Consider the following 27,888-nt stretch of genomic DNA (forward strand, 5'->3'; position numbering starts at 1 on the left):
CCCCAACACTCTTGCTTGCACTGAGTGAGTTCCAGGCTACTCTGCAGTGACCGCCACTGAGCTGTGTGGGCCCAGCCTGGAGCGGAAACAGGCCTGGGCTAGCATTGCGCAGCTGCTCACCAGCAGCTGGGAGCTGGCAGGCAGCAGGCTCGCGGCACCGCACGCATGGAGGAACCAGCCAGACACGGGCAGGAGTTGAAGGGTTTTTATATATTAATGCCATTCTAGAGAACACACAGGGGGAGGGGGGGCCCCACAGGCCAAGCTAGCCCCAGCCTCGCTCCCTGGATAAAACTCAGGGGGTTTCATGTGCAACCTGTGGGCTGAAGGGTAGGTGCCAGGGCACAGATCCGTGCCAGGCTGCCCATGGGCCTCTGCCAGTGGGAGAGTTGACAGGGTCCGGGCACAGTCACAGCTCTCCTCTCGCCTCAGAGAGAATTTCAGAAATACCAACATTAAAATCCAAGCAAACCAGGGGGGCCTGAGCCCAGCTTCCACCCCTGTGGGTCAGAGGCTGGTGTTCTAGGAACAAGGAGCGTGGGGGCCTGCACGGCCCCAGCCTGGAGCTGCTCTTGGTGGTGGGATGGGTGGGGGGCTTAGAGCTCCCTGTGTCCAACGTGGGGCGCACACTCATGCTGTGGAGAGTCAGCTGTCAAGCCTGACCAAGCCCCCTCCAATCCCCCAAGGGGGGGGGTGCTGCCCATGCTAGTTCCCTGCAGCAGGCAGTTGCCAATCAAGCCTCACAGTTGAGAGCAGGGCCCCTGCCCCTCTCTGGGGCACTCGAGGGAACTGGCTGGGATCAGCCCCCCCCCTCGCTCTGTAACATGGACAGCCCCAACAGGCTGGGAGCTGCCTGGGGCTAGAAGCTGGTTATGTATTCTACCCCTGAGTAGAATACAGCTCCCATGACCCCCAGCCTGCCACCCCCCAGGCCTCCAGCCACGCCCATGGCCAGATGATGGTGGAAGAGCCCCAGTGCTGGGCCCTGCCCGCTCCACAGAGCGATACAGCATGCTGCAGGGACTGGATGACGGGCCTGGCGGCTGTAGAGACATCTCCCCCTTGTCAAGCCTAAGGAGGTAGTGGCAAGGAGTTCCACAGGCAAATGATGCCCCAAAAAGCACAGTCCATCCCACTTCAAGGGGAGAGTGGATACAGGACACAAACAGGCCCCAGCTGAGAAGGTGACCGCAGCCGGCAGGAGTGATGGGCACAACACACCAACCCTCCACCTGGGCGCAGGCCTGAGAGAGGCACGGGGGCTGCAAGCCTCCCTCACCCGCAGGTGGGGCAGCAGCAGACACAGGGCAAAAAGACACTAAGAGGTGAAAGTAAAAGCCACAGGTGGGTGTTTTATTCCCGAGGGATCCCCCCACCTCCTAGCAGCACCCCCTCTCTCTGCCACAGCGACCCTGGCTAGCGCCTGCCTGGGTGCAGAGGCCGACAGCAGCTGCTTCTCGGCCCAAGTGCATCTGCACCCCAGGGCGGCGCGAGTGGGTGCAGTGGGAAGTGCCTTGAGAATACAGCCTCCCGGGCCCTGCCCCACAGCCCGGGCGTGGGGAGATCCTACGCTCCAGCTCGGTCTCCTGCCCGTTACACAGTGTAGGGCTGGCTGATCCCCTGCCAGGCGCGGGGGCCGGGGGCGGGGGGACCCAGCCTGCGCGGTGGGATGTTGCCACCCCCCAACCCCCCCTGGAGGCAGCAGCCGGCCTGGCGAAAGCAGATTAGGAACGAGGAGAATTTAGGCGGCTCCCAGCTCTGCGTGCAGGGCCCAGCTGTGCCACGCGCCCTGCAGCGCAAAGGCACTTGGAGGAGAGGGTGGGGAGCGGCCCGCGGCTGGCACCTTGGGGCCGGAGACTCTGCAGCCCCAGGGTGTTTGGCGGGAACATTAGAGACGCTGACGAGGGTCAGGTTCCTCTGGCAGCGCCCAGGGCGGCCGTGCCCTAGGAGCGCAGCTAGGCTCTGCTTTGCCCCAGGCGAGGGGTGGGGCTGCCCCACCCCGGGCAGGCAGGTGCAGCTGGGGCTGGACAGTGCCCCAGAGCTGTACAGCTGCCAGCAGGCTGCTGTTAACCCCTTCCGGCCAGGTGTCACGGGGGAGGAGCAGCCGCAGCTCGTTCTGGCTCCGGGCTCTCCCCTGGATGGTCTGCCCAGGCTACCCGGAGAGTGGGCTCGGAAACGGGCTGGGCCAGGCTGCCCAGGCCCTGCCCCCCCTGCCCGGACTCAATCCCTTCACTCTGCCCGCTGAGCCTAGAGCGGGGGTAGGGGGCCTCCTGAGTCCTCGAGTCACCCCTCCCTCGGGGCCAGGCGTGCAGCAGCCTCGAGACGTGATCCTGGTGGTGGGGAGATCGTCCTGCTGCCACAGCGTCTCCTCCCCGCTCTGGGCCGTCCCTCGAATGGCGGGGGGCACGACGGGCAGTGCCCGGCTGCAGGAGGGAGCAGGTCACTGGTTCTGCATCCGGACCGCCCTGGGGGTCAGCCCCACTGCCTGCCAGTGTGGGTCCCCCCTTCCCCTGCTCCCCGACAGAGCTCAGCCCTCAGGCGGAGAAGACGGGGGGTCTTTGGGGTCCTGGTCTGGAGTCGCCTCGGGGGCGCGGAGCTGTCCGTCGTGCGGCCCCGCCCCCTCCTCTGCCCCCCAGGGGCTGGGGCTGGCTCAGGGGGCAGGGGAAGCGGGCGCAGGCCCCCCCCCCCGCTTACTTCACGTTGAAGACCATGAGGGGGCGCTCCTCGCGCTTCTGCCAGGGGCTCTTCTTGTCGCCCGGCTCGTCGCCGCCCTCGGCCGGGTCGGTCAGCTCATCCTCGGGGCTGGTCATGGAGTCCCGGGGCAGCTCACTGGCGCTGCTGCGGGAGCTGGTGCCCCGGCTGCGGCCCCGGCGGGGGATGGTGGCGGCCCGGGCCTCGGCCGCCTCGTCCAGCAGGGGCGTCAGGGAGTTGTCCTCGGGGGAGCAGATGGCCGTGCGGCTCTCGCTGCTGCTCTGCTCCGGGTCCTCGGGGAACGCCAGCTTGGAGTAGGCGGCGGGGGCCGGGGGCCGCTCCCGCTCCTCCTTGGCCCGCTTGTGGGGCTTGGCCTCGTGGACGTCCACGCCCGAGTCCAGGCTGGCGTCATTGCTCCGGCCCTTCTCGCTGCCCTGCAGGTCGATGTAGGAGTGGCGCACCTGGGAGGAGCGCCCATCCAGGGAGACGAACCAGGCCCGCGGGTGGGGCTTCACCCCCAGCTCCAGCAGCTTCTTCTCCGTCAGCGCCTGCAGCTCCCCGTTCAGCTGGGCCATGGTGGACTCGTTGAACAGCACCGGGATGGTGACAGAGCCGCTGACCGAGGAGGAGTGTGCCCCCCAGCCCTTGCCCTCCGAGTCCTCGCCCTGCTGGAGCTGCAGCCGCTGCTGGTCCTGGGGCCCGAACTGGTGCGGGATGGTCATCCCAGCCTGGCCGGGCAGCCCCTCCATCTCGGGCTGGCTCTCCGCTGGGCCGGCCAGGGCCTGCTCCCCGGAGGGGTAATCCGACGCCAGGCGCATGTAATGGGCCGGGATGACCAAGGTGGGCATGACGTTGCGGTACACACTGTCCTTCATGTGGTCAATGGAGCCGCAGAAGATGAGCTGCCCCGGCTGGGTGAGCGAGGTGGGCCTGGCCAGGTGGTCCACGGATTGCGACAGCATGAAGTCGGGGGGCTTGGGCTCCCCCTTGTGGCCCACATAGTGGTCGAAGGGGGGCGGCAGGGGCGGCGGGGAGGGCGGCTCCTGGAGGTAGGGCTTGCTCTCCTTCCTCGAGTGCTTCCGTGGCGGCTCGGCGCCCTTGTCCTCCACGCGCTGGTGGGAGAAGCCGCGCTTGTATTCCTCCAGCACGGGGGGCTCCAGCACACCCGGGCCGTCCACGGAGCGCGCGGCCTTGAGCGAGAAGCTCTCCCCGGGGCGCGGGTACTCCTCCTTGGGGGCGCCCCGCTGGCTCAGCGTCTCCGTGGAGGCCTTGCTGACATGCCGCAGCTTGTGACGGAAGAACTCCTCGCGGGAGCCGCCCAGCTCGCGGGAGCTGGAGAAGGCCGACTTGAGGATGGGCGTGTGTGCGTCGGTGTCGCCGGCCGAGGAGGCGGTCTCCAGGTGGCTGGTGCAGATCAGGTTGAGCTGGGACATGGAGGTGGCCTGGTCTCGCTTCGAGGTGTCCAGCGGCCCGGGCAGCTGCAGCTTTCTATGCTGCTGTCGGGGTTTCAGGCACCTCCGCCTGGGGAGACAGGACCCGGTTACCAGTGCCCCGCCGCAGGCTCCCTGGGCCAGCACAGAGCCGCCTGCCCCGAGGGGAGCTCAAAGCCCGAGGGAGGGAGCTGGGCAGGGCAGGGGGCTGAGCCAGGCCTGGAGCTGGCCCCCGGGCCCCCCGTGGGGCACAGAGATCAAAGCTGGGAAGGGCCAGGAGGATGCGCGGGGTGCAAGGCAGGTTAGGGGGCTGGGCTCCTGCATCTATCCCCGCCCCCACTGCCCTGGTGCCAGCCACACAATGCCCACGGCGGCCTCCCTCCACCCTCCCTGCTTTGGCTCCTGCCAGGGCCCGGGACCTACAACGGCAGGGCAAGCTGGCCCCTCCATCCACCCGCCACCCACTGCTTCCTCCGGAGCCCTGGCCCCTGCCCGGCCGTGGGCAGGGCCCCTGGTGGGGGAGCCTCACCGGCAGTAGTAGATGAGCAGGCAGAGCAGGCTCAGCACCAGCAGCACCAGCGCCCCCAGGATGGTGAGCAGGAAGACGGTGTGGTACGCGGTGATGTCCCTCATCCCCGTCGCCAGCGCCACCAGCCCTAGGGGGGCAGGCAGCAGCGGGTCAGAGACAGGCCCGGGAACACCGCTCCCCGAGCACAGCACCTCTCCTTCCCCCACGGGCCTGCCTGGCCAGCTGCTTCCTCCCCGCTTCCGGAGGGGCTGAGGCCCGGGGGGGCGAGACGGGCAGGCGGCCGTAACGGGGGCCCTGCCGTCGGCACACCTGGGGTCCAGCCTCAGCTCTGGGTGCCCTTGGACCAGGCACTCCTGCCCCCGGCGCCATTTCCCCTCCCCCAATCCCGCTCGTCCTCTTTGGGGAGGGGCTGTCCTGGGTCTGCAGCCCCCGGTGCGGAAGGACGTGGCTCTTGGCCAGGGCCTCCAGGCCTTCCCATCCCAGGAACGGAGCAGCAGCGTGCCCGGCCCTGCCTGCTCTGTGGGGCAAGAGCCTGAGGCCTCCCCCTTCTTTGCCAGCACTCCCCACCCCGCCCAGCGAGCAGCTGGCCAAGCACAGGCTCCCCATTTCACAGGTGGGGGGCCAGCCCCCCCAAAAGTGAGCACCCTGGGAACGGACCCATCCCGGGTGCCCACCCCCTGCCAGGCACTGAGCAATGCCCAGGGCAGGGAGCTGGCATTCCCAGCTGCTGCCTGAGTGGCATCCGCAGCACCAAGGTTCAGACCAGCTGCTCCCCTGGGGGCTGCTGCCTTCCTGGCGCCCTTCGCTCCCGCTGGGGCTCCCGCCCCTTCCCCCCGCCAGCAGCTAAGCTGCTCCCAGCCAGGCCCAAGGTCCACAGGGGCTGCCTGAGAGAGGCTCTGCTCCGGCTGGGGGCCCCGCGCAGGGCACCCCAGGGCCTGCCCCAGAAAGGGGCCCCCCACACCCTGGAGAAGCCCGCAGGGCTAGAGCCATGAGGCTCCCCATGGGGCCAGCCAGGGATGTCGGCTGGCTCCAGTGCAGGGATGGGGGCCAGGACTGACCCACCTCAGGATTTTGTGGCCTGGGGGCTGCTCTGCCTGGGAGCCCATTGGAACAACGCCTGGTCTGGACACGGCAGCGACAGCTGGAAGGAAGGGTCCAGGCCGGGCCTGCCCACGGGGCCCTGCTTCCTGCCTCCCCATTACTTGCTCTGTTGGCCAGACGGCTCCCAGCCCTGGACCCTTCCCCTGCGGCGGGGAGGCTGGAGGCAGCTGCTTCACCTGTGGTGGGGGAGGGCAGAGCGGCAGCCCAGTACCCCAGCTGGGGGGAGACGAATGTCCAGTACAGCTGGCGACCCTCCTTCCTGATCAGCCCTGTCCCGTTCCGGAGCCACAGGCCTGGGGGCAACAAAACAGCGTCAACCGGGAGCGAACTGGCCCCTCCGGCCCAGCACCCAGACACGATGGGACCACTGGCCCGTCTCCCCTGAAGCTGTGCACCATCCCTGCTGGATCAGGCCCCAGCCCACCTCACCCCAAATCCCCTCTCCTGCCATAATGTGTCCTGCCTCTGTCAATGGCCCCCAGCAGATGCCCCAGGGGAAGGAGTCGGTTCCCTAGCCACCTCTGTGCTTGCGCAATCCTCGGACCAGGGGTGGGGCAGTTCCTGTCCCAGCCCATGCCCTGGAGCATGAGGGTGAAGAGTCTCGCCGAGGGGATTTCTGTTCCCCTGTTTGAACCTTGCTCTCCATTATTGGATCCAACAATATACTGCAGCAGAGAGTTCCCCAGATTACATCCTCTTTCCTTCAACTACTCAAGGGCTCCTCAGGCCTCTCCTCCCTGAGGAATGAGTCCCTCACAACGCTACCCCCTGATGGCGCTGGCTCCTGCAGCCTTGGCTCACTAGGACGTGGCAGGCTTCTCTCTGTGCCCCAGGCTGGAGCTGAAGAGAAATTCAGTGGCAACACACTGATGGCAGGACGCTGAGCCGAGCCCAACTGAGACGTGTGAAAAGCAGGAAATGCAGCAGTAGGGCTGCCCATGCAACCTTAACTCTGCCCTCATTCAGCAATGCCCCGTAACATCCCCCTTTACTCTGCCCCCCATTCATCTCAATATGCAGCCCATCCCCTTCACCACAGCATCCGCCTGACGCGACTGGAGCCCACGAAAGCTCACACAGAGCTAGGTCACTGGAAAGGACAGACCATGGGCCCAACCCCAGAGCCACCTGCCAGCCTCAGATGAGTCCCGGACACTACCTCGGTTCCCCCGCGTGCCCTGCATCATCACCTACCGACCACGGGCACCTGCCACGGCCCCCTCGCTGCAGATGGTAGCTGTTCGAAGAGCCTCTGCCCTGCTACCGACTGCCCACACCCACCGCCAAAGGAACAGTGCAGCCTGAATACACCTGAGCACCGCTTCCCCGTGCTCCTATCTAGTCCCAGCTCAGTCCCACACCTCACACATCCTCAGAGCAAACCACAGGGCCAGCTGCAGCCGGTGCCACGCACTGTGGGGGCACCTGGCCCACCGACGCCCACTGCCTCCTGTCACCCCCTGGAGAACACAGGGCGCGGGGCATGGCCAGCCTCTTTTCTTTCCTGGGGGACACGGACCCTCTTGGTAGGGCAAGACCCCCCAGAGCTGGGCACACACATGGGACGGGAGAATGTGGGCCTGACAAAGGCCCCTGCCCCAACTCTCCCCCCCCCCGGCCCCGTACCAATCACCCCACACCCCTTCCCATTGTCCCACCCCTCCGCGTGCCCTAGCTTCCCTCCCCCTCCACCCTGCTCCTTGCTGCAGCCCCAAACCCCTCTCCCCCCATCCCCCCTCCTCCCAGGAAGCAGCCACGCGTCTCATTTTGCCCCCAAAGGCTCTGATTCCACCCCCCAAACTAAACCTGCCCCCCCGGGGACTCACACACCATTTCAACCTGCTGCCCTCAGCCCCAAATGCCTTTTGCCTGAGGTGAGGGGCAGGGATTCACTCGTCCTCAGGTGTGTTAATTGAAGGGGGGGTTTGCAGCCATCAATCTCAGCCAGGTCTGGCAGTGGCATGGCTCCGGTAACACCCCAGGGCTGCAGAAGGCAACTGGTTTGGAACTCAGTCAAATGACGGCCAATCTGGATCACTAATGCTACTCCCACGCCCAGGAGGCCCCCTCAATCCAAAGCAGTTTGACTAACCGTTCTGGGTTTAGAGCAGGAAAGAGCTTGTAAAAAGATGGGAGTGGAAATCTCAAGCCGGTTTTCTGTCTGGGCACCCGCATAGTGTAAAAACGTACATCCGTGTAACTCCTCTTCTCAGCCTGGGCCCCCAAAGATTTCAGGGAGCCATGCACCTCCCCACCCCGGTAATCCTCGGTGGACGGAGACCACTCTAATCCACAGTCACAGCAACAGTTTGGTTTTCTGGATGGGAACGGGGAGTAATATCTCCAGCCCCCCCAACTCAGATGACTCCAAATCTGAGTCACTAGCCCCACCACGCCCCCTCCGGAGGCACCAGCTTCCCAACAATCCCACTGTGTCGGTTTTAGAGAACTTAGAAAGATCGATTGTGAACCAGCTGTCTCGACGGCACCACGCCCGTCGTGGGGCTGATAGCTGGTGCTCAATGCGGGATCCATGTTCATTAACAGCCTCCCCTGACCTCCAGCTCTGCCCCCTGCTCTGCTCATGCCCCAGGGTCCCGCCCCGCTGACCCCCAGCTCTGCTACTGCCCCAGGGTCCTGTCCTGCCATCCCCAGCTCTGCTACTGCCCCAGGGTCCCGCCCTGCCACCCCCAGCTCTGCTACTGCCCCAGGGTCCCGCCCTGCCACCCCCAGCTCTGCTACTGCCCCAGGGTCCCGCCCCGCCGACCCCCAGCTCTGCTACTGCCCCAGGGTCCCGCCCCGCCGACCCCCAGCTCTGCTACTGCCCCAGGGTCCTGCCCTGCCACCCCCAGCTCTGCTACTGCCCCAGGGTCCTGCCCTGCCACCCCCAGCTCTGCTACTGCCCCAGGGTCCCGCCCCGCCAACCCCCAGCTCTGCTACTGCCCCAGGGTCCCACCCCGCCGACCCCCAGCTCTGCTAATACCCTAGTCCTGCCCTGCCGACCCCCTGCCCCTCGATCCTCTCCTGCAGCCCCCTGCTGCTCCCTTCTCACCCCCACCTTCTGGACTCCGAACATCCACTCCATAGGACCAGGCTGAGATCCCCACACTCGGTTCACTTGTGACCCAAACTGGGTTTGAGCCAAGGCCTCCCACAGGTGGCAGGCTCCCTCCCTCCAAGCCTTCTACTCCTCCCTGCCAGGCAGCCTGCCCCAGGCAGGGGCATCCCTGGAGCCAGGCTCCCTGGTCGAGGGTCGATACAGGGGCCTTGGCTGGCAGAAGAGCCCATGATAAGTTCTGGCTGCCTCTGGCTGCATCATGGAGGAGAGCAGCAGGTCTCTGGGCCAGAGCCTCCCCCGCAATCCTGTGGCCCCCTACCCCCTCCCACGCTGCCATTCTCCCACGAGCCTGGGGCATAATGGTGCTTTATTGCCACTGAGGCAGTTTCGTGGAGGTGCCCTGTGGCCACAGGGCGGGAGGGGGCTGGCATGCGGAGCAGCCGGACTGGGGGAGACACACTCTCTGTGCCCCAGTCTGTTAATTCAATGGGATCCCAATGCTGGGCCCTCACCCCCCAGCCAGCAGCGTTTCCTGGGGAGGGAATCGCAGCATCAGTCTGACACCTGCCATCCCCAAGTCCCCCGTCCCATGCCGATGTGTGGCATGCCCATGGGCTGGCCCACCCCCATGCAGAAACGCTGGTACAGAGCCAGCGGGGATCCCCAGCACCTCCTCCAGCCAGTGACTGGGAGCCAGGCTGAGACCCCCCCAAACTCACCACTTATGTGGGTCCCCCAAACCTCCAGGGCACTCAGCCTGGCCTGGCCTCCCCCCGCCCCCAGCCCCAGATCAACAGGGCGCCCAGCCTGGCCCTGCCCCCCAGTCCCAGATCAACGGGGCACCCAGCCTGGCCCTGCCCCCCAATCCCCAGATCATGCCCAGCCTGGCCCTGCCCCCCAACCTGCTGGCCCTTACCGCTCTTGGTGTCGAACCTCCAGGCTGGCACGCTGGTGGCCGTGGTGGCTCCGGAGTCGGGAGGCAGCGGGATGGACAGGTGCACGGGGCCCGACAGCTGCACCTCGGTGCCGTTGCCCGTGAAGAGATGGACGCTGACGGCGGCGATGGGGACCAGCTCCAGCCAGGTGCTGTTGGCTGGGAGGGGAGGAGGCCGTCAGAGGGGCTCACTGCTCCCCGCCCCGATCCCTGCGCCCCCCAGCCCCTCCCTCGCCCCTCTCCCCGCCCCCCCGGCCCCGTACCGCTGCCGTTGCTCTCGGCCCCGATGAAGGAGGGGAAGCCCCGCATGTCGTGGGCTCCGCTGGCGGCCGTCAGGGAGGCGGAGAGCTGGCTGTAGGTGGAGCTGCGGGGCAGGCGGGCCGCCTTGCGCTGGAACTGCACCCACGGCTGGCTCTTGGCCCCTGCAACGACAATGGGCATGAGGCACTAGGCTCGCCCTGCAGCCCTGCCCGGCCAGAGCCTCGGCAGGACCCCAGGGTGCCCCAGGCCCGAGCCAGCGTCATGGGCTCTGCAGCACCCATGGTTCCATTGTAGTCCTCGCGCGCAGGGCCGGGGCAGGCTGCCCGCCAAGATGGCAGCCTCTCCCCGCCCCTCCTGTGCGCATGCCCCTCACCCCCTGGCAAAGGGCGAGCCGGGAACTCCCCACGGTCGCTGCCTCGCTGAAGGGAGCCAGCCTCCCGCCCCAGCGACCTGTCCAGGGCGTCTCCCCTCAGCCCCGGACACGGCGCCCAGCGGGGTCTCTGCGGAGATCGGCCAAAGCACAAGGGGCCCTCCGGGACCGGGGGCCAAGCTCCAACCCCTGCCCGGGCTGTGACGATGGCGGGCGGGTGGCTGGCGGGCAGCTTGCTCTTAAGGGGCGGCCAGCAGGGCACTAACTGGCTGCAGTGGCAGCTCCGAGCCCCAGCCAGCCAGGCGAGGGAATCCAGGCCCCTGCCAGAGACAGCCAGGCGTGTCAGCCTGCCACAAGGACACAGCCTGAGCCATGGTGAGAGTACACGCGCAGCTCCCGGCCCCAGAGCCCCTGCCACGCACCTTGGAGGGCACGTCCGCCCCCCAGTGAGAGGGTAGCAGGGGCATGCAGCCAACACCAATATCATTGGGGGCTTAAAATCAACCACCTCCCGTCCCCAGAGCTCTCCCTGCTGCCTCTGGGCTACGTTAGGAGGGGCATGGGCAGGCCGGGGCTGGCTGAGGGCCACAGCGACCCAAGCCACCTGGCCCATCCACCCGCTGCCCTCCAGGGTAAAGCCCAGATGGGCAGGTTCAGACAGCCACAGGCCCCTCCTGCTCCCCTGCACAAGGCCAGGGGGAGCGGGTAACATTTGGTGCTGCAGCACCTCCCTGGTGAATCCTGGAAGCGGGGGGTCTCCCCCATTGTCCAGGCAGAGGGACAGTGACTTGGCCCTAGGTCCCGCACAGGGCAGTGGTACAGAAAGGAACAGAACCCAGGTGTCCTGGCTCCCCGTCACCTGCTCTAACCACGGCCTCCCATGCACAGGGAAGGGGCTGGCGAGTCACGGGCCTCACCTGGTGATCCCAGCAAGATCTGCACCAAGTCCTCATAGAGGATGAGGGTGGCGGGCCGCTCCGGCAGCAGGTACAGGCTGACCGAGGCATACACTGCAGAGGGACCGGACAGACACAGGGCATGTGAGCAACAGGCGAGAGGCGCGGGGCACAGCAGCTGCAACGCAGTGGGGCAGGGCAGCGGGAGAATGCACTGGGAATGGGGCATGTGTTGCTGGGGGAGGGGAGCCTGGCACCCACCCACGGAGCGGAGAACCTGGCACAGAGCAGACACCTGGCAGAGCATCGCTAATGACTCTGGCACCTGACACAGAGACGGATGGGCCGCTGGAAGCCCCTGTCAGAGCCACACCGTGGGCCAGGCATAGCCCAAAGTAAAAGCAGCCAACCCCTCACAGTGAAGGGCAGAGAGAGGTGGGGGACAGGGGGCCTCCTGGGGTGGCACCCCCCACAGTCACACCCCTCCAGCTCTTCCTAAAATAACCTGGGACACAGCAGCTGGCGGGGTGGGGGGGGGGATCTGTATAAATAGCCCAGCTCTGCTGGTTAGCGCTGTGGGGGGGGAGCAGGGAGGGTGTCAGACAGATGGTGCCAGCTACAACCCCAGGGGCAGCTGTGCCCAGGAATTACACACCCAGCACCCAGCTCTGCCCAGGGAGATGCTACAGCCGCAGCCCCTCTGCCCCACCCACCCCAGTGGAGTGAGGGGGGGCCCAGCTGGGTGCAGGGGGGGATCCCGCACTGGAAGGTGGAGCTGGCAGCTGGTACCCAGGGCGGAAGGGGTACGGGGAGCTGCTCTAATTAGCTGGGTAAGAGCTTGCTCACATGCACCCGCTGCACCACACCCACTGAGCCCCTCCAGTGTGGGGCAGTACCCTGTCTCATACACACACCTGCCCCCCAGATTCTCCCCTCTGGCCCCGCAAACACCCGCCCCCCACATGCCTCCTCCAGGCTGCGCACACCCCCCATGCACACACCGCCCCACTGCTCCCCCCCAGGCTGCAGACAGCCCCCTGCCCATGGGCCCTCCCACGCGCATCCAGCTGGGGGCACTGACGTCCGCGTGAGGTCATCCCACTGCCTGCAGTAAAGTCACCCTATCGACCCCATCTGAGCCTCTGCAGCGAGCGGCCCCACACCACCGTCCTGTCTGCACCTCGTCAACACGCGGCCTGCGGGCAGCTGCTGCTTGGCACAGAGCCCAGGCTAACGCTGACCCCCCCCAGCCCTGACAAGGGAAGGGATCTCCCTGGGGACAGGGCAGGGGGGTCCCAGGCACCATCACAGGGATGGGGGGGGAGACAGGGGGCCACCCTCCCGGAGCATCTGCAGGTGTCAGGAACTGGAAACTATTCTCCCCCTCCCCCGCAGCTCCTCCCCTCCCCCAGAGCCCCGCACTAGGAGCAGAGCTCTGCCCCCCCAGTCCCGTGCTCTCCCCAGGGGGTGTCTCTGCCCCTCTTACCCCCATCAGCCCCTCCCGGCTGCTGTATTATTAACCTGGTGCCAGCCCGCATCCCCTCCCAGCCCAATACACCCCATACAGCCCAGGGGCTGTGATGTGCCCACTGCCCCCCTCCTCCCTCTGCTGGGGGGGACGACCAGCTAAGGGGCTGTCCCCAAATCCCAGGGTATCTGCAAACTACCAGCCCACGGAGGGAGTGTCCCCAAACTCCCCAGTCCCCCACCCCAATGCCCGGCGCCCAGCAGCACTCACACGGCAGCTTGTCGACCCGCCAGGGCACAGAGTTGGTGACGAAACCACGCTTGGCAGCGGTGACCAGGATCCAGGTGCCCAGGCGGTAGCTGACGGGCAGCATCCCGACGCCCTCATGGTCGGTGGAGCCTGAGGCCAGCGACGTGTGGTTCCCATACACCTCCACGGCAGCCTGGGCCAGTGGGGAGAGGTCGCTGTTCTCATACACCTGGACTTTGATCAGCACCTCTGGGGAGGGGGAGAGGGGTTAGGGGGGCTGGGCCTGTCACAATATTCTCCCTGCCTAGAGCCAGCCGGGCCCCCACCCCCCAAGTCACACCCGGGCCCAACCCCACCCAGCTCCAAGCAGAGGCCAGAACCCCTCGAACTCCCGCTAGAGAGAAGCCAGAGGGTGGCCAGGCCAGGGGAACCCCGCTGTGCCAGCCCCATGAGCAGCACCTCCACAGTCCCTCAGCTGGGGCTGCCCCCGGGTGTGGACAGTACGTCCCTCCCAGAGCTCCCCAGGCAAGGGGTGCACAGCAGCACTCAGCCCCCTCCAGCTTCGGCACCCCCCAGCCAAGAGGTGAAGCAAGCAGCAGGCCTTGGCAAGGCAGCATGGCCCAGCAGATCTCCACTAATCTCGACAGACCAGACCCACAGTATTCTTGTCAGCAAGTTAAGGAAGTATGGGCTGGATGAATGCACTATAAGGTGGGTAGAAAGCTGGCTAGATTGTCGGGCTCAATGGGTAGTGATCAATGGCTCCATGTCTAGTTGGCAGCCGGTATCAAGTAGAGTGTTTTGGGCCCACACTTCAAGAAGGATGTGGATAAATTGGAGAGAGTCCAGCGAAGGGCAACAAAAATTATTAGGGGACTGGAACACATGAGTTATGAGGAGAGGCTGAGGGAGCTGGGATTGTTTAGCCTGCAGAAGAGAAGAATGAGGGGGGATTTGATAGCTGCTTTCAACGACCTGAAAGGGGGTTCCAAAGAGGATGGCTCTAGACTGTTCTCAATGGTAGCAGATGACAGAACGAGGAGTAATGGTCTCAAGTTGCAGTGGGGGAGGTTTAGGTTGGATATTAGGAAAAACTTTTTCACTAAGAGGGTGGTGAAACACTGGAATGCGTTACCTAGGGAGGTGGTAGAATCTCCTTCCTTAGAGGTTTTTAAGGTCAGGCTTGACAAAGCCCTGGCTGGGATGATTTAACTGGGAATTGGTCCTGCTTCGAGCAGGGGGTTGGACTAGATGACCTTCTGGGGTCCCTTCCAACCCTGATATTCTATGATTCTATGACCCTGGAAGGATCAGAGGGACCCGGGCCGATGGCGGCGCGAGCTCCCAACGTGCCCACGCAGCAGCAGAAGCCCCACGGAAACTCAGGGACCCGATGCAGCGATTTCAGGGCCCCCCAGCAGCAAGAGCAGCCTTGGAGCCACAGGGAGGCTCCAGCCCAGCCCGCCTAGCTCCAGCCCCCAGCCCCCACAGTGGTCAGGGGCCATGAGCCACACCACCTTCAACTGGACCGGGGCTGCTGCCCTCAGCCCCATGCACTCCACGGCTGGAACCGCCACCACGCGTCCACCAAGGGGGAACCCCCTCTCCTGCAGGGTGCCCCCGAGCAGCTGGGAGAGGGCTGGGTTGCGCCAGGGTGCACGATGCTGCCGGACGGCTGGCCAGGCTTGGCTGCTAGCCGCTGGACGCAAGGTGCCCTCTCAGGTTTGGCTCAGCCCATGGTACAGATGCTGGATCAGCATTTCAAACGGCCCCAGCTGCTGGGGGTCCCGATCTGTGGGGGCCTTTGCCCCCAGGGTCTGCGTGGCCCCAGGCAGAGTCAGGCTCTGAGCACAGATTGTTTGGGGTGGGGCTGGGTTTTGAAGGCAAATGAATCAGCGCCAGCGAGAGGTGCCAGCCCGGCAGCTGCTGGGGAGAACAGGAGAGGTCAGTGCCCGTCCCCCACCGGCTGTTTTATTAGTGCCAACTGCCAGGAGGCTTTGCTATGGGCATTGCCCCCAGCCACTGATTACGTAACCTGCCTCATGTCTCTGGGTCCACCCCAGGGCCCGCTAGGCTTGCTCTGCGCCGCACACACCCCATGCACTGGGGGTGGCTGTAAATTGAGAGCTGAAAATCCAAGGTCCCACCCACTCTCCGTGGCTCCCAGGGCACTGTGCCAAGCGCAGGGGTTTGCACCCCTCCCGCCCCTGCACGGGGGGGGGGGGGGGACTCTGGTGCTGGGTCTTCTGGTCCTGCCGATGCAGGACAGACCCAGGCCACTGGGACAGAGCGGGGGCAATGCCAGGTTCAGGGATTCCCTCTCCAGATGGGCTCCCGGTCTGAGCATGGCTGACCCCTTCCCAGCTACTGCGGCCATTTGACGGGGCCCGGGAACCACGCAGCGAAACTGCCGGGCCAAAGCTGTACCTTACACGCTGGGGGGCGTTGGCAGAGCGGAGCTCATGGAAAGGGGGAGCCAGATCAGAACCGCCTCCGGCCCTGCCAGGGGAGGGAGCCCCCTTTGCTAACACCACGGGTGCTGCTCTCGGGGGCTTTCAGGGGCTGCCATCCCCGTCTCGAGAGCTGGCTTCCCAGTGCAGCCGCCACCCCCACAATGCCCCCCAGCCCGGTGATTTTCCGGCTGCAGCCTTCAGCCTCCGGCAGCCAGCCCAGCTTTCCGAGAGCCACTTCCCATCACCCTGGCAACGACACCATTGGCCCCGGCTCGGCCCGCACTCCCCGAACAGCGGGCGCTGGACTGATGGCACGGCCCCCCCCATTAAACAGGAAGCAGCTTCCAGGGCCAGGCAGGCACCAGGGCCAGGGGTTGCCATGGCAGCAATGGGGTAGCGGCAGGCTCCTGTCTGGGGGGCCCTGGCTCCCCCCACCTGAGCCCCTGTGCCAACACCCTGCAGCAACACGCCCGCTGAGCGGGGGGACATGCGTCCTCTGCCAGCCCCAGGTCTCCAGCGAGCGACAGACGCCCGCAACACGGGGCCCGGGACTGCAAGCCCCCAGTCTGGGCCCACCGCCGCCCCCCAGGAGCTTCCACCCCACAGGCTCGGTGTAAACGAGGGGCCTGTTCCGCCCAGACCCACCCCCCTCCCCGCCGCGAGCTGCCCCGCTGGGGTGGGCGGGCGCCGATCACTGGCACTGGGTGGGCGCAGGAGGCCCAAGGACGAAGCAGGACCTGGCTCCCGGCAGGACCGTTTCTGGAACGTTTCAATCCATCCCAGGAGGATGGCGCCTGCCACCCAGATGACAGAACAAGGAGCAATGGTCTCAAGCTGCAGTGGGGGAGGTCTAGGTTGGATACTAGGAAACCCTATTTCACGAGGAGGGTGGTGAAGCACGGGAATGGGCTACCTGGGGGGGGTGGAATCTCCTTCCTTAGAGCTTTTTAAGCATCCCTTGGCTGGGATGATTTAGTGGGGGATTGATCCTGCTTTGAGCAGGGGGTTGGGCTAGATGCCTCCTGAGGTCCCTTCCAACCCTGACATTCTAGGATTCTATGATGTCGTATTTCTGGATGACACTAAAACCAAACCAAACCCACAGCACAGCGAGGCCGGGGGGTGACCCCAGGAGTGTGGCACCCAGCCCCCCAGCCGGTAAATCCAACAGCTGGTGCGTTATTGAGAGGTGCAAGACAGGCCACTCAGCAGTGTCCCATTGCAGACATCCCGTTGGCATCCCAGGGCCAGGAGTGGCCCCGCGGTTAGTGCAGGGAGCCAGGCTTGCTGGCTTCCAAGTGCAGCTTTCAGGGACAGGAGTGTGCTCTGGTGGTTAGAGCAGCAGACTAGGAGTCAGGACTCCTGGGTTCCACCCAGCTCTGTACTGGGTGACCTTGGACAAGTCACGGCCCAGTTTCCCCATCTGTCAAAGCAGAATAATACTGGCCCACCCTGCGAGGGGCTTAGGCTGAAATAGCTAGTTTGCAAAGTGCTCTGCATTCCTCAAAGGGAAGTGGCTCAAGTCAGGACCCAGGGGTGTCCCTTGGTCACCCCCACCCCACCCCACTCCCAAGGAAATTACCGGAAGATAGAGGAGGGGCTCTCCACCTGCTCACACTAACCAGCACCTGGGAGGCTAATGAGACCCTGTCTCTGGATCAGAGCCTGGCACCCACCCCAGCCTGCGATCGACAAGCCCCCAGCCTCCCCTCACACCCCGAGCACAGCATCGATCAATGCCCGCCTCTCCCAGCCACAGGGGCCTGGACGTGAGGGCATTCACGCCTCCCTTGCCTGGGCTCAGAGCCCCCTCGGTTATGGGGTCCAAAAGCCAATCGATTCCCAGCGCTGTTCTATTAATACACATGCCTGGAACACACAGGTCGCCCGGCCCCCCCTTAACACAACCTGCACCGGCTCGCGCTGCAGGGCCCTCCACCAAGGCCACGGCAAAGCCCCTGGCCCAGCTTGCAGAGCCCCACAGCCCCTCGGGCTCAGAGTGGGAGGAATCAGCCCAGACCAAGTCACACCACCCCACGGCTGGAAGCCAGCGCTGACAAATTCAGACAGCAAAATGTACTCCTAATTTCAGCAGTGCCTGTCACCAGCTACATCCCACGCACTGAGGGGGGGATTCTCCCCCTTGGGCCATTGTTAAACCATGCCAGGGTGGTCTTCCGCGCAATGTGCTCTGGGGGTTCTTTCGGGGCAGGTCTCCGGCCTGCACTAGCCAGGAGCTCACACTGGACAGTCTCTGAACGATGCTGGTGCAGACCACAAGGCTGCGACCCCCTATGTGACGCTGTGTCATAGGGTCAGCCAGCCCCAGTATTTCTGGGATCAGCCCATTTTTACTGAGTGACCCTGTGACCCCCACGTTGCACCCAGGGAAGTTTGGGGGCTGGGAGCCAGGACCCCTGAGTTCTCTCCCGGGCTCTGTGAGGGGGTGGGTCTAGTGGGTTAGAGCAGAGGAAGGGGGGACCAGGAGTCAGGACTCTTGGGTTCTCTCCCAGCTCTTGGAGGGTGTGAAGTCTAGTGGGTTAGAGCCAGGGAGGCAGGGGGTGGCTGTGAGTCAGGACTCTTGGGTCCTATCCCCAGCTCTGGGACGGGGTGGAGTCTAGTGGGTTAGAGCCGGAGGCTGGGAGTGAGGACCCCGGATTGTATTCCTGGCTCTAGGAAAGGGTGGTGTCTAGCAGTCAGAGCTAGGGGCTGACAGCACCACGATGCCCGACACTGCGGAGGCGTCTGTAACCAACCCCAGGCCAGTCTGTGGACCCAGCTGTGAGCCCTGCTTGCCCGGGAAAGCCCCTGGCCTCCAGACGAACTCGCTGCAAAGCCAGGTTTGCTCGGAGCTCGTCATCTCTGCATCCTGGGCTCCAGGTGCCTCTCGCACCGCCCGGGGACCTCCAGCTCCAGAGGCCCGAGCCCACGCTGCGTGCAGCCCAGGGAAAGGGCTCGGCTCCACTCGGGGAGCAACAGGAACCTAGACCCAGCAGTGCGGGAGTCCCAAGGGGCCATTCTGGCCTGCGGGGCCAGCACGGCTCCGGGCACCACCAGGCACAGCCCAGATCCGGCCTTGGCAGGGGGGCGAGGCCATGCTGAGAACAGGGTCCCGGCTCGGCCCACACCTGGTGGAACCTCTGCCACTCCGGGTGCCTGATCCGACTAGGGAGGAATCCCTTGAGGGGCAGCAGACAGCGCACCCAAACCCCAGCCCCCCACAACAGCCAGCCTGCGGTGTCCGGGCCCAGATGTTCCCAGATGGCTGGGCCGCTCAACACCAGGAATTCTAAGCAGCTGGTGCTAGTGACATCCCATCAGCCGGGGCCTGGAGCAGCCGCGCCCGAGGGGGCGCAGGGGGCTCCCCCACCCCCATGCATACCAGGAACAGCCGGACACATTGCAAAGGCTGGGTGGGCTGGGGGCCGGTGGCTGGAATGTCCCTGCTCCAGGGAACGGCCGTCCTGCAGCCGCATACCACACACAGGCCCCGGCAGCTGGCACAGCCTGTCAACTGCGCAGACATCCGCTCAGCCAGCCGTGTCAGGAGCGGGTCGGGCCCCGAGTGAGCAGATCCCGAGGGGACGGGGGTCTCTCCTGAGCACGGGGACAGCAGAGCCGGGCTGCGCCCAGCTCCCCCCCAGGGCTGCGCCCGGCTCCGCCCTCCCCCCAGGGCTGCGCCCGGCATAACCCGCCACGCAGGGCTCACGTCAGACCCACTCGCCAGTTACCGACCCACAGCTCAGCCACAGCCTGTGAACACTCTGCAGCTCCCCCCAACCTCCCGCCCTCCACACGCAGGGCAGGCTCATCGCCCATCCGCCACTGCCAGCAGCCCCACTCCTGCTGGGATGAGCCTGCACCCTGGGGGGCAGGAGCTGGCAATTGCCCCCCCCCCGACTCCATCACTCACCTGGCACTTCCTCCCTTGTGCCATCTGGCCCCTCCTGAAGGGGTGAAACGGGCAAAGCCCAGGGACCTCCTCCCGAAATGCCCTTTGCAGGCCTCCCCCCCCCCCCAAGGTCTGAGCCCTGCTCCAGCTCTCACTAGCCCCACCCCACGATGGGGAAACTGAGGTTCAGGGAGGGGGTGTGGCAAGGCAGGGAGAACCCAAGAATTGTGCCTCCCTCTCCTGCACTGAGCCACTAGTTCACCCCATCGCCCCGGCTCCCCGCTCTCACAACTGGACCCCACTGCCCTCCTGCCAGACTAGGGCCCAGTAAATCCAGCCACCTGCCTGTCGAGCCCTCAGGGGTGGCCTGTACCCCAATACTGCAGCTCCAGACTGCGCCACCCACCAGCCTGCCCAGAGCCCGGGTCCATGCCTGCTTTGCAGAGCGAGGCAGTGCCACGCCTGGGGGCCCCCGGCCCCCTGCCCCAGACCCCAGTGCTGCATCCCCAGAGCACCACCGTCCTCAGGCCAAGCCGCACTGCAGTCCCACTCCCCCTGCCAAATCTCCCCCATCCTCCTCCATGCCCCCGAGGCTCCCCCAGAGCCGCCCAGCCCCTTCCGCACTGAGCGCGAGCCTGATCCCCAGGACACACCAGCCTCCCGCCATTCCCCCACGACAGCCCAACATGGGCTGCCCCAAGGAACAGGCAGGGCAAAACCAACAGCGTCAAACAACGGCAGCTAAGAACAACTTTATGCTGCAGCCAGGCTGGGGGCCGGGTGTTGCACAGACACTGCGAGAGAGCCCAGAAGAGCCCCAGCGAACAGACAAGGCAGAACCAAGGTGGGAGAAGGAAGCATCAGCTGTACTGGGAAAACTGAGGCACAGGGAGATTAAGGCCAGAATTTTCAGCACCCAAAACTCACCCCAGGTCTGAGCCTTTGAAAATCCGGCCCTACGGGACATGGTGCCAAGAAGCAGGACATAGATCCCTGACCTCCTAAGTCCTGCCCAGTGCCTTCCCACACCCCTTCCTATCGTTCCCCCCAGCGGGTCCCCCCAGATCCACACACCCAGCGTAAGGAGCTGTCAGTCCCCTAACAGTAACACAGTGGAGTCACAAGCCGCAGGCTATCTGTGGGGCCGGACTGAGCCCTTACTTCCTGGGATCCCCCGTGTGCTTTGCTGATTGAGTGGAAGCCCTACAAAGGAGCAAAGGAGGGGCCAATGGCCCATTTGGAAGGCAAGCTGGGCATTGGCAGGATTCCCCAGCTCCAGTTACACCAACCCAAAGGCAGAACCAACGAGCTGAGGCCGAAGGAGGAGACTGCAGCTGGATGAACTGCTGTGCACCAGGCAGTGGCTGGGCTCCACCCCAGAGGTGCTGCATTTCAGCACATGCATGGGGCCAAGGCAGACTGAGCACAGGGCAGGGTGTGGGGACACCCAGGGCATCTCCCCAGAAGAAAGCCACCCTCATGGGGAGCATCCAGGCAGAAACTGCAACCGTGTGGGGAGTCTGGTCCTGGATCCCAACTTCCAGCACCCCCAGCCAGCCGGGCGATAGCCTCTCACAGCCCAGACAGCCCAGGAACTGCCAGCCCTGCCCCACGCAGCGTCTCCACCTCCAGATCTCAGAACATGGCTCCTCAGTGGAGAAGAATCATTTCACAGGGAGGGAAACCAAGGCACAGAGGGGTGGGGACCATCCGAGATCACCCAGTGTGCTGGTGGAAGGGTCAGGAATGAGCCCCAGGAGCACTGATGACTGGCCCTGTGTAAAATCTACCTGGTCACAACTGTCCGGGTACACAGAGCATCAATGAAATGCAGCCACCTCCGGTGCAGAGTGCGGCTGCTGACAGACATGTGGCCCAGGGCATGGCCACCCGCATGCCGCCAAGGGCTGGCGAAACAAATCTGGACCCAGCAGAACAACATGGGTTTGAAATTCAGGCTGGAACGTGAGCTGCTGAGCGGAGGGCAGACCCCCCCCCAACACAGTCACCCCCACCCCGCAGTCACCCCCCAACCTCCTCTCACTAGGGCCAAAGGGACCCACTCCCTTGGCTTGGGGGGGGTCTAAGCAGCTTTCACCCTCCCACATGGATTGCTTACAGCCGCTGCCACCCCTGCCAGTTCCCTCCCCACGTGCGGCAGGGGGGCACCTTCCTTTTCCAGCCTGCCCCCCACCCCAGCTGCCCATGGTGTTGCCATCGTCACATGATCTGGGAGGAAAGCAAGTAGGACAGACAGCTTGGCCAGGCCCCCAGTGCCTGGGGCGGCAGCAACCCCAGTCGCCCAGACCTCCAGGGATGCCTCCATCAGGCCGAACTGCTTACTCAACGGGGTTAGGAGCTGCCCTGCGCCCTGGAGCCAGCTCCTCTGTGCTGCGCAGGGCCTGGCGGGGGGAGTGCCCATCTCCCAAAGGGCGAATCGCTGGGTCTGTGGCTCCAGCGTGTCTGGCAGCCCCAGCCCCGAGATTGCACCCAGCAAACAGCAGCCAGTTCAGGGGAGGGGCACGCGGGCCGCAGGGCACCTAGGTCCCCCACCCCACTCAGCACTGAAGGGAATCCCTGGGGACTAGACCATCCGCTCTGGGGGCCACCCAGCCCCACGTGCCCTGCAGGGGAAAGTGCAGACCCCAGCCTAGCCACAGAGGGCTGTGACCAGGGCAAGGCACCTTCACCTCTGCAGCTGGGCCTGGAGGAATCGGGGGCTCCTCCCCGACCACTGGTGAGCTGGGCTGGGTGGAGTGAAAAAGAGGGTGTGGCAGCAGAACAGGGAGGAGAGGCATCAGCCAAACTGGCTATGGGGCCCAGGGCTGGGATAGCCGGGGGCTGCGGGTCAGGAGTGAGGGGCGCTGTCAGAGCTGGGACGGGAGCCCAGGGCTGGGATAGCAGGGGCTGCAGGTCGGGAGTGAGGGGCACCGGCAGAGCTGGGACGGGAGCCCAGGGCTGGGATAGCAGGGGCTGCGGGTCGGGAGTGAGGGGCACCTGCAGAGCTTGGGGGAGCCCAGGGATGGGATAGCAGGGGCTGCGGGTCGGGAGTGAGGGGCGCCGGCAGAGCTGGGGGGAGCGCAGGGCTGGGATAGCAGGGGGCTGCGGGTTGGGAGTGAGGGGCGCCGGCAGAGCTGGGATGGGAGCCCAGGGCTGGGATAGCAGGGGCTGCGGGTCGGGAGTGAGGGGCGCCGGCAGAGCTGGGATGGGAGCCCAGGGCTGGGATAGCAGGGGCTGCGGGTCGGGAGTGAGGGGCGCCGGCAGAGCTGGGGGGAGCGCAGGGCTGGGATAGCAGGGGCTGCGGGTCGGGAGTGAGGGGCACTGTCAGAGCTGGGGGGAGCGCAGGGCTGGGATAGCAGGGGCTGCGGGTCGGGAGTGAGGGGCACCGGCAGAGCTGGGGGGAGCCCAGGGCTGGGATAGCAGGGGCTGCGGGTCGGGAGTGAGGGGCGCTGGCAGAGCTGGGGGGAGCGCAGGGCTGGGATAGCAGGGGCTGCGGGTCGGGAGTGAGGGGCGCCGGCAGAGCTGGGGGGGGCCCAGGGCTGGCATAGCAGGGGGCTGCGGGTCAGGAGTGAGGGGCGCTGGCAGAGCTGGGCGGGGGGGCAGGGCTGGGATAGCAGGGGGCTGCGGGTCGGGAGTGAGGGGCACCATCAGCGCGGTGGGGAGGAAGCTCCCGTGACCCCTGCCCGGTTCGGCTCCTCGCTGCCAGGCCTGGGTGTGGCCGGCAGGGGCCCCTCCCAGCCTGTGCTGGGTTGGGTTTGGGGGCCGGAGTGAGTCTCTGGGGGCCAGAGATTGGCTCTGGGACGGGCACCTGAGCCAGGGCTGGGGGGCTCCATGCCCAGGGCGCGTAACTCCGCCTGGCACGCAGCATTAGGGGCCTGTCCTGCTGCTCTGGCCCCCCCGTGGGATGAGCTGGCCCAGGCAGACTCAGGGCCCTGCTGCCCCATGTGCTGGGCCCTGGCTCCTCTGCCCCATTGCACAGCAGCGGCTGCAGCCTCCGCAGGAGGGGGGTGGGCAGAGGAGCTGGCGCCATGGCAACCAAGGGAGATTTCCAGGCAAGCCCCAATTGGGAGGCCCCTCCGAAAGGAGCAGGAGACGGAAGGGGGGGCCTCTGAGTGCAGATCCCCCCACCCCTGCACGACCCCCCATGGACCCTAGGGAACAGCAGAGCCCAGATTCAACCCCTCCGCAACAGGCTGGACCTGGGGGGGCGGGGGGGAGAGGGCAGAGAAGGGGGAGGTGGGTACCCGGGGGGGAGGGAGAGGGCAGAGAAGGGGGAGGTGGGTACCCGGGGGGGAGGGAGAGGGCAGAGAAGGGGGAGGTGGCCGAGACAGGGAAAGGACAAGAGGAGCTCTGCATTCCCGCCCACCCGTGTCTCTCCTGGCCCTTCGCAGGCCTGTGTCACCCCCAAATACAGCAGCTTCCCCTGCCTGCCACGTGGCACTTCGCTTGCCGCAGCCCCCCTTGCTGCCCTCCAGGGCCAAGCCCCCTTGCCAGTGTCCCAGATGCTACCAACCTCAATCAAAAGCCCCACCCTGGCAGCAGAGGGGCTGAGTGCACCCGGGGGCAGACACAGGATGTGGGGAAAGCAGGGCAGGGAGGGGGCAGATAGCTTAGGGGGTTGAGCATTGGCCTGCTAAACCCAGGGTTGTGAGTTCAATCCTTGAGGGGGCCATTTAGGGATCTGGGGCAAACATTGGGGACTGGTCCTGCTTTGAGCAGGGGGTTGGACTAGATACCTCCTGAGGTCCCTTCCCCCCCTGAGATTCTCGGTGTGGCCGGTGGTAGTGGTGGGTCTCCCCTTCCACCAGCCCAGGGGATGTCACTCTCCCCTCCCGGGGCTGGATTCATACCCACAGCCAGGCTCGGGGCAGAACGAAGGGACCCTGGCACCCAGGCAATACCCTCCGGCAGAAGGCCAGGCCAGGCCTGAGATGCCAGGGCCCAGACGCCGAGGGGGAACTGGCCCCAACCCACTCCCACAGGTGCACTCCCAGCCCAGAGATGCCAAGCACAGAATCCAGCCCACGCTGCCCGGCCCAGTGCCCCCCACAGGAGGAGCACAAAGCGCTTGGCAATCCCTCAGCTCCACACCAACCCCCAGGGCAGGAGGGGAGCTATTGACAGATGGGGAAAACGAGGCGCAGGGTATCTTGCCCTAGAGCAAAGACTGGAACCCAGGAGTCCTGACTCCCAGCTGCTCATCAGAGCCCCTCCCGCCAAAGCCAGCCCAGGAACCTGGGGTCCCCTGCCAGCCCAGGGCAGGGCTGGGCCCAGGACACCCGTTAGCACTGCCCTGGCCACATGCTCTGGTCTGCCTCCCTGGGCCTGTCCAACGCATTAAGCCGATGCCCAGGGAGCCAGCGGCAGGGCCTTGGGCCTCCATCCCCGCCCTGCCAGGTCACAGCCCCTCTCGCCCAGCCCCGCTGCCAAGGGCACCCAACTCCCAGGTCCTGGGCCAGGCCTATTCTGGGCTGGCTCTGCAGGAGAACCCCAACCTCGGCTCCATTCCCGGGGCGACGGGGCCTCCTTGGAGCCCCAGCAGGAGGGGAAGCAGGCAGGGATGGTGCTGGTCATAGGGGGGTGCAGGGGAGCCTGTCCACCGTCCCCTACTTGGGCCAAAGGGGGCAGGACATCCTGGGGATGGGTGAAAGGAGAGGGGTGAAGGGGAGGGGATGGGACAGCTGCGGGGAGCCTCAAGCCAGTGGATGCCGAAATACAGATGGGGCGACTAGGAGCAGGGAAGGCTCAAACCTCACCTACACCCCCCACCCCGGCCCCTCCCAGCACCCCAGACACTGGCTCTCCTGCCCTGCTCAGTGAGTCCTTAGAGACCCTGGTGCCCATGGTAAGTTCCTCGCAGGCAGGAACTCCCCCGTGGCAATGCCATAGGGCACCAGGGCTGTGGGGAGCGGTGCCCGCGGGCACTGTGATGAGAGCATTCAAAACCCCATATATGGGGGGGTCAATCCTAGCCCAGCCAACGCATCTCCACTGGGGGGCGAGTGTGTGACCACCCCCCCACCCCTCTCCCCTTCGCCTCCAGAGGCCCTGGTGAGCGGAGCCTGGTGGCACCGGAGTGAGGGTGCGGGACCGAAGTGCAGGAACCCTTGCCCCACCGAGGCTCTGCCCGGTTCAGCAGGGGCATTTCCAAAGTGGGGGAGCTGTGATCTGGGCTGGCGACCCCTCTGCCAATCACATGGGGCTGCCTGCACCCCAAACGTGGGGCGTCTCCCCTCCCCCCAGCATCGGGACAGGCTCCTAAAGTCCAACCGCACCTCAGGGGCAGGGGGTGGCATCCCTGCAGGGCTCTGAACCCCAGCCCTGCCCAGCTTGGCAAGGCGCTGAGCTCTGCCAGGCTTGACCCTGCCTTTGCTGCCCCATCACCAAGGCCTCCAGGCTGACGCTGCCCAGGAACGTGGATGCTGGGCACGGCGCACCCCGAGCCATCCCCGCCAGCAGCCCCTCCTCGCCGGCGCAGCTCCACCAGCCAGGCCAGGTGCGAGCGGAAGGAGCCCAAACCCCTGCGGCACAGGGGACAGATGGCAGGGGACGATCCTGCCCCCAGGCTGCAAGTGGGGAAGAATCCAATTCCCCAGCTTGGGCCCCCCCCAGCCTCTTCCCCAGCCCACCACCATCTTTGTTCCAGCCGCAGCCACTTGCGTCCTCCTGGAGAAGGAGCCGGAGGATTTAATGGAAACCGTCGGCCGGACATGGCAGCACCTGGCTCGGGGGCCAGTCTGCACATGGCCCTTCAAAAGCCAGCTCCAACCTCACAGGGCTTTACCGTGGAGGGGTGCCCGGGGATGGACAGAGACAGATGTGTAGCGGCTGATGGACACAGACAGAGGGGCGTGCAGGGAGACAGACGGATGGACAGAGGGGGCGTATGGGGACAGACGGATGGATGGATAGAGGGGCGTATACAGGGACAGACAGAGGGGTGCACGGGGGGACAGACGGATGGACGGACAGCGGGGTGCACGGGGGGACAGACGGACAGCGGGGTGCACGGGGGGACAGACGGATGGACGGACAGCGGGGTGCACGGGGGACAGACGGATGGACGGACAGCGGGGTGCACGGGGGGACAGACAGTCGGACAGATGTTCGGTGAAGATCGGATCCATCAGCACCGATCAAGGCAATGGGGATATTTTCTCCCCCCCTCGCCGCGCTGCAAAGCGGCTGCCCTGCGGCCAAAGGCCCCCGTGTGCGCGGGGTGCGGGGCCCAGCAGCCGGGCGGGGAGCGGGGCCCGCAGCAAGGCGCCGTCTCCGGCGGACAATAGCGCCGCAAAGGGAAAGAACAAGGGCGGGGGAGGGCTCCGCCCCGAGCCCCCGCCGAACCGGATCCACCGGCTCCCCGAGCCCAGCCCCCCGCCAACGGCCCCGGCCCCGAAGCAGGGAGATGCGGGCGCCGAATCCGGGCAGCAAATCCGCGAACCGCGCCCGGCGCGGGGGAAAGGGGGAGCCGCCCGCGGGGCTCGAGCGGCGGCGAGGCCCGGGGCCGGGGGATGCTTCCAAACCGGCCAGACGCGTCGATCCGGACCTGGGCCCCCCCGCAGGGACCCCCGGGACACCGCAGCCCCCCCGGGACCCCCCCGGGACGCCGCAGCCCCCCCCGGGACCCCGCAGCCCCCCCGGGACCCCCCGGGACCCCGCAGCCCCCCCGGGACCCCCCGGGACCCCGCAGCCCCCCCGGGACCCCCCCGGGACCCCCCCGGGACCCCGCAGCCCCCCCGGGATCCCCCCGGGACCCCGCAGCCCCTCCGGGACCCCGCAGCCCCCGCGCTCACCCTGCGGGCTGGGCGGCTCCCCCGCAGACTTGCCCGGCGCGGGCCGGAGGTTGCCCGCGATCAGCAGCAGCAGCAGCGGGAGGCGGCGCCGGGGCGGCATCGTGGGAGCCGGAGCCCGCAGCATCCGCCCGGCGGCCGCTACCCGCCCATGGGCCCGGCCCCGCAGAGAAACGGCCCCGCCGCCGCCCCGGCTCCTGGTGGGTGGGGCCCGGCTCCGGATCCGCTCCGGCTCCGACTCCGACTCCGGATCCGCTCCGGCGCGATTGTTCCAGCACCGCGCCGCCCCCTCGCTCCCTGCCCGGCGGGGCCAGCCCGAGAGCCGGGCTCCCTCTGCCGGGGCTCTGCGGCACGGCCGCCCCCCGCCCGGCTCCCCGCCCCCTTCGCCGCCCCCGTCGGCCCCCTCCCCGGCTTCCGGCTGCCCGCCCCCCAGCCCCTAGCCAGCCCCCCTCAGCTCCTTCTCCCGCCCCCTGGCCAGCCCCCCTCAGCCCCCTCCCCGGCTCCCGCCGGCCCTTTCCCAGGTCCACCCCCTTCCCCGGCTCCCCCGCTCTGCCAGACCCCTCCCTCCTTCAGTCCTTTCCCCTGCCTCAGCCCCCTTCCCAGCTCCATCCCCCTCTGCAGCCAGCCAGCTCCAGCTCCATCCCCCTCCGCACCTCCTCCCTCTTCTCCCCAGCTGCGCCCCCGCTTCCCACCGGACCCTGTTTGTGTTTCGGTGCCAGGCGCTGCACAGACGCAGGGAGCGGGGCCCTGCCCCAGGGACCCCAGT

General features: G+C 66.3%; 1 protein-coding gene across 1 annotated transcript; it reads right to left on the reverse strand.

Moving 5' to 3' along the window:
* Positions 1-190: 190 nt before the first annotated feature.
* On the reverse strand, positions 191-27,479 carry FAM171A2 (family with sequence similarity 171 member A2). Its single transcript, XM_073326433.2, has 8 exons — positions 27,126-27,479; positions 13,009-13,236; positions 11,292-11,384; positions 10,007-10,165; positions 9,726-9,902; positions 5,928-6,044; positions 4,651-4,777; positions 191-4,212 (listed from the first exon to the last, which is right to left on the reverse strand). Exons 1-8 carry the CDS (start codon positions 27,247-27,249, stop codon positions 2,691-2,693), a joined length of 2,547 nt encoding a protein of 848 aa, XP_073182534.1. The 5' UTR covers positions 27,250-27,479; the 3' UTR covers positions 191-2,690.
* Between the last annotated feature and the right edge of the window lie 409 nt (positions 27,480-27,888).

This window comes from Lepidochelys kempii, chromosome 27 (genome assembly GCF_965140285.1).
Source record: "Lepidochelys kempii isolate rLepKem1 chromosome 27, rLepKem1.hap1, whole genome shotgun sequence".
Lineage (NCBI taxonomy): Eukaryota > Metazoa > Chordata > Testudines > Cheloniidae > Lepidochelys > Lepidochelys kempii.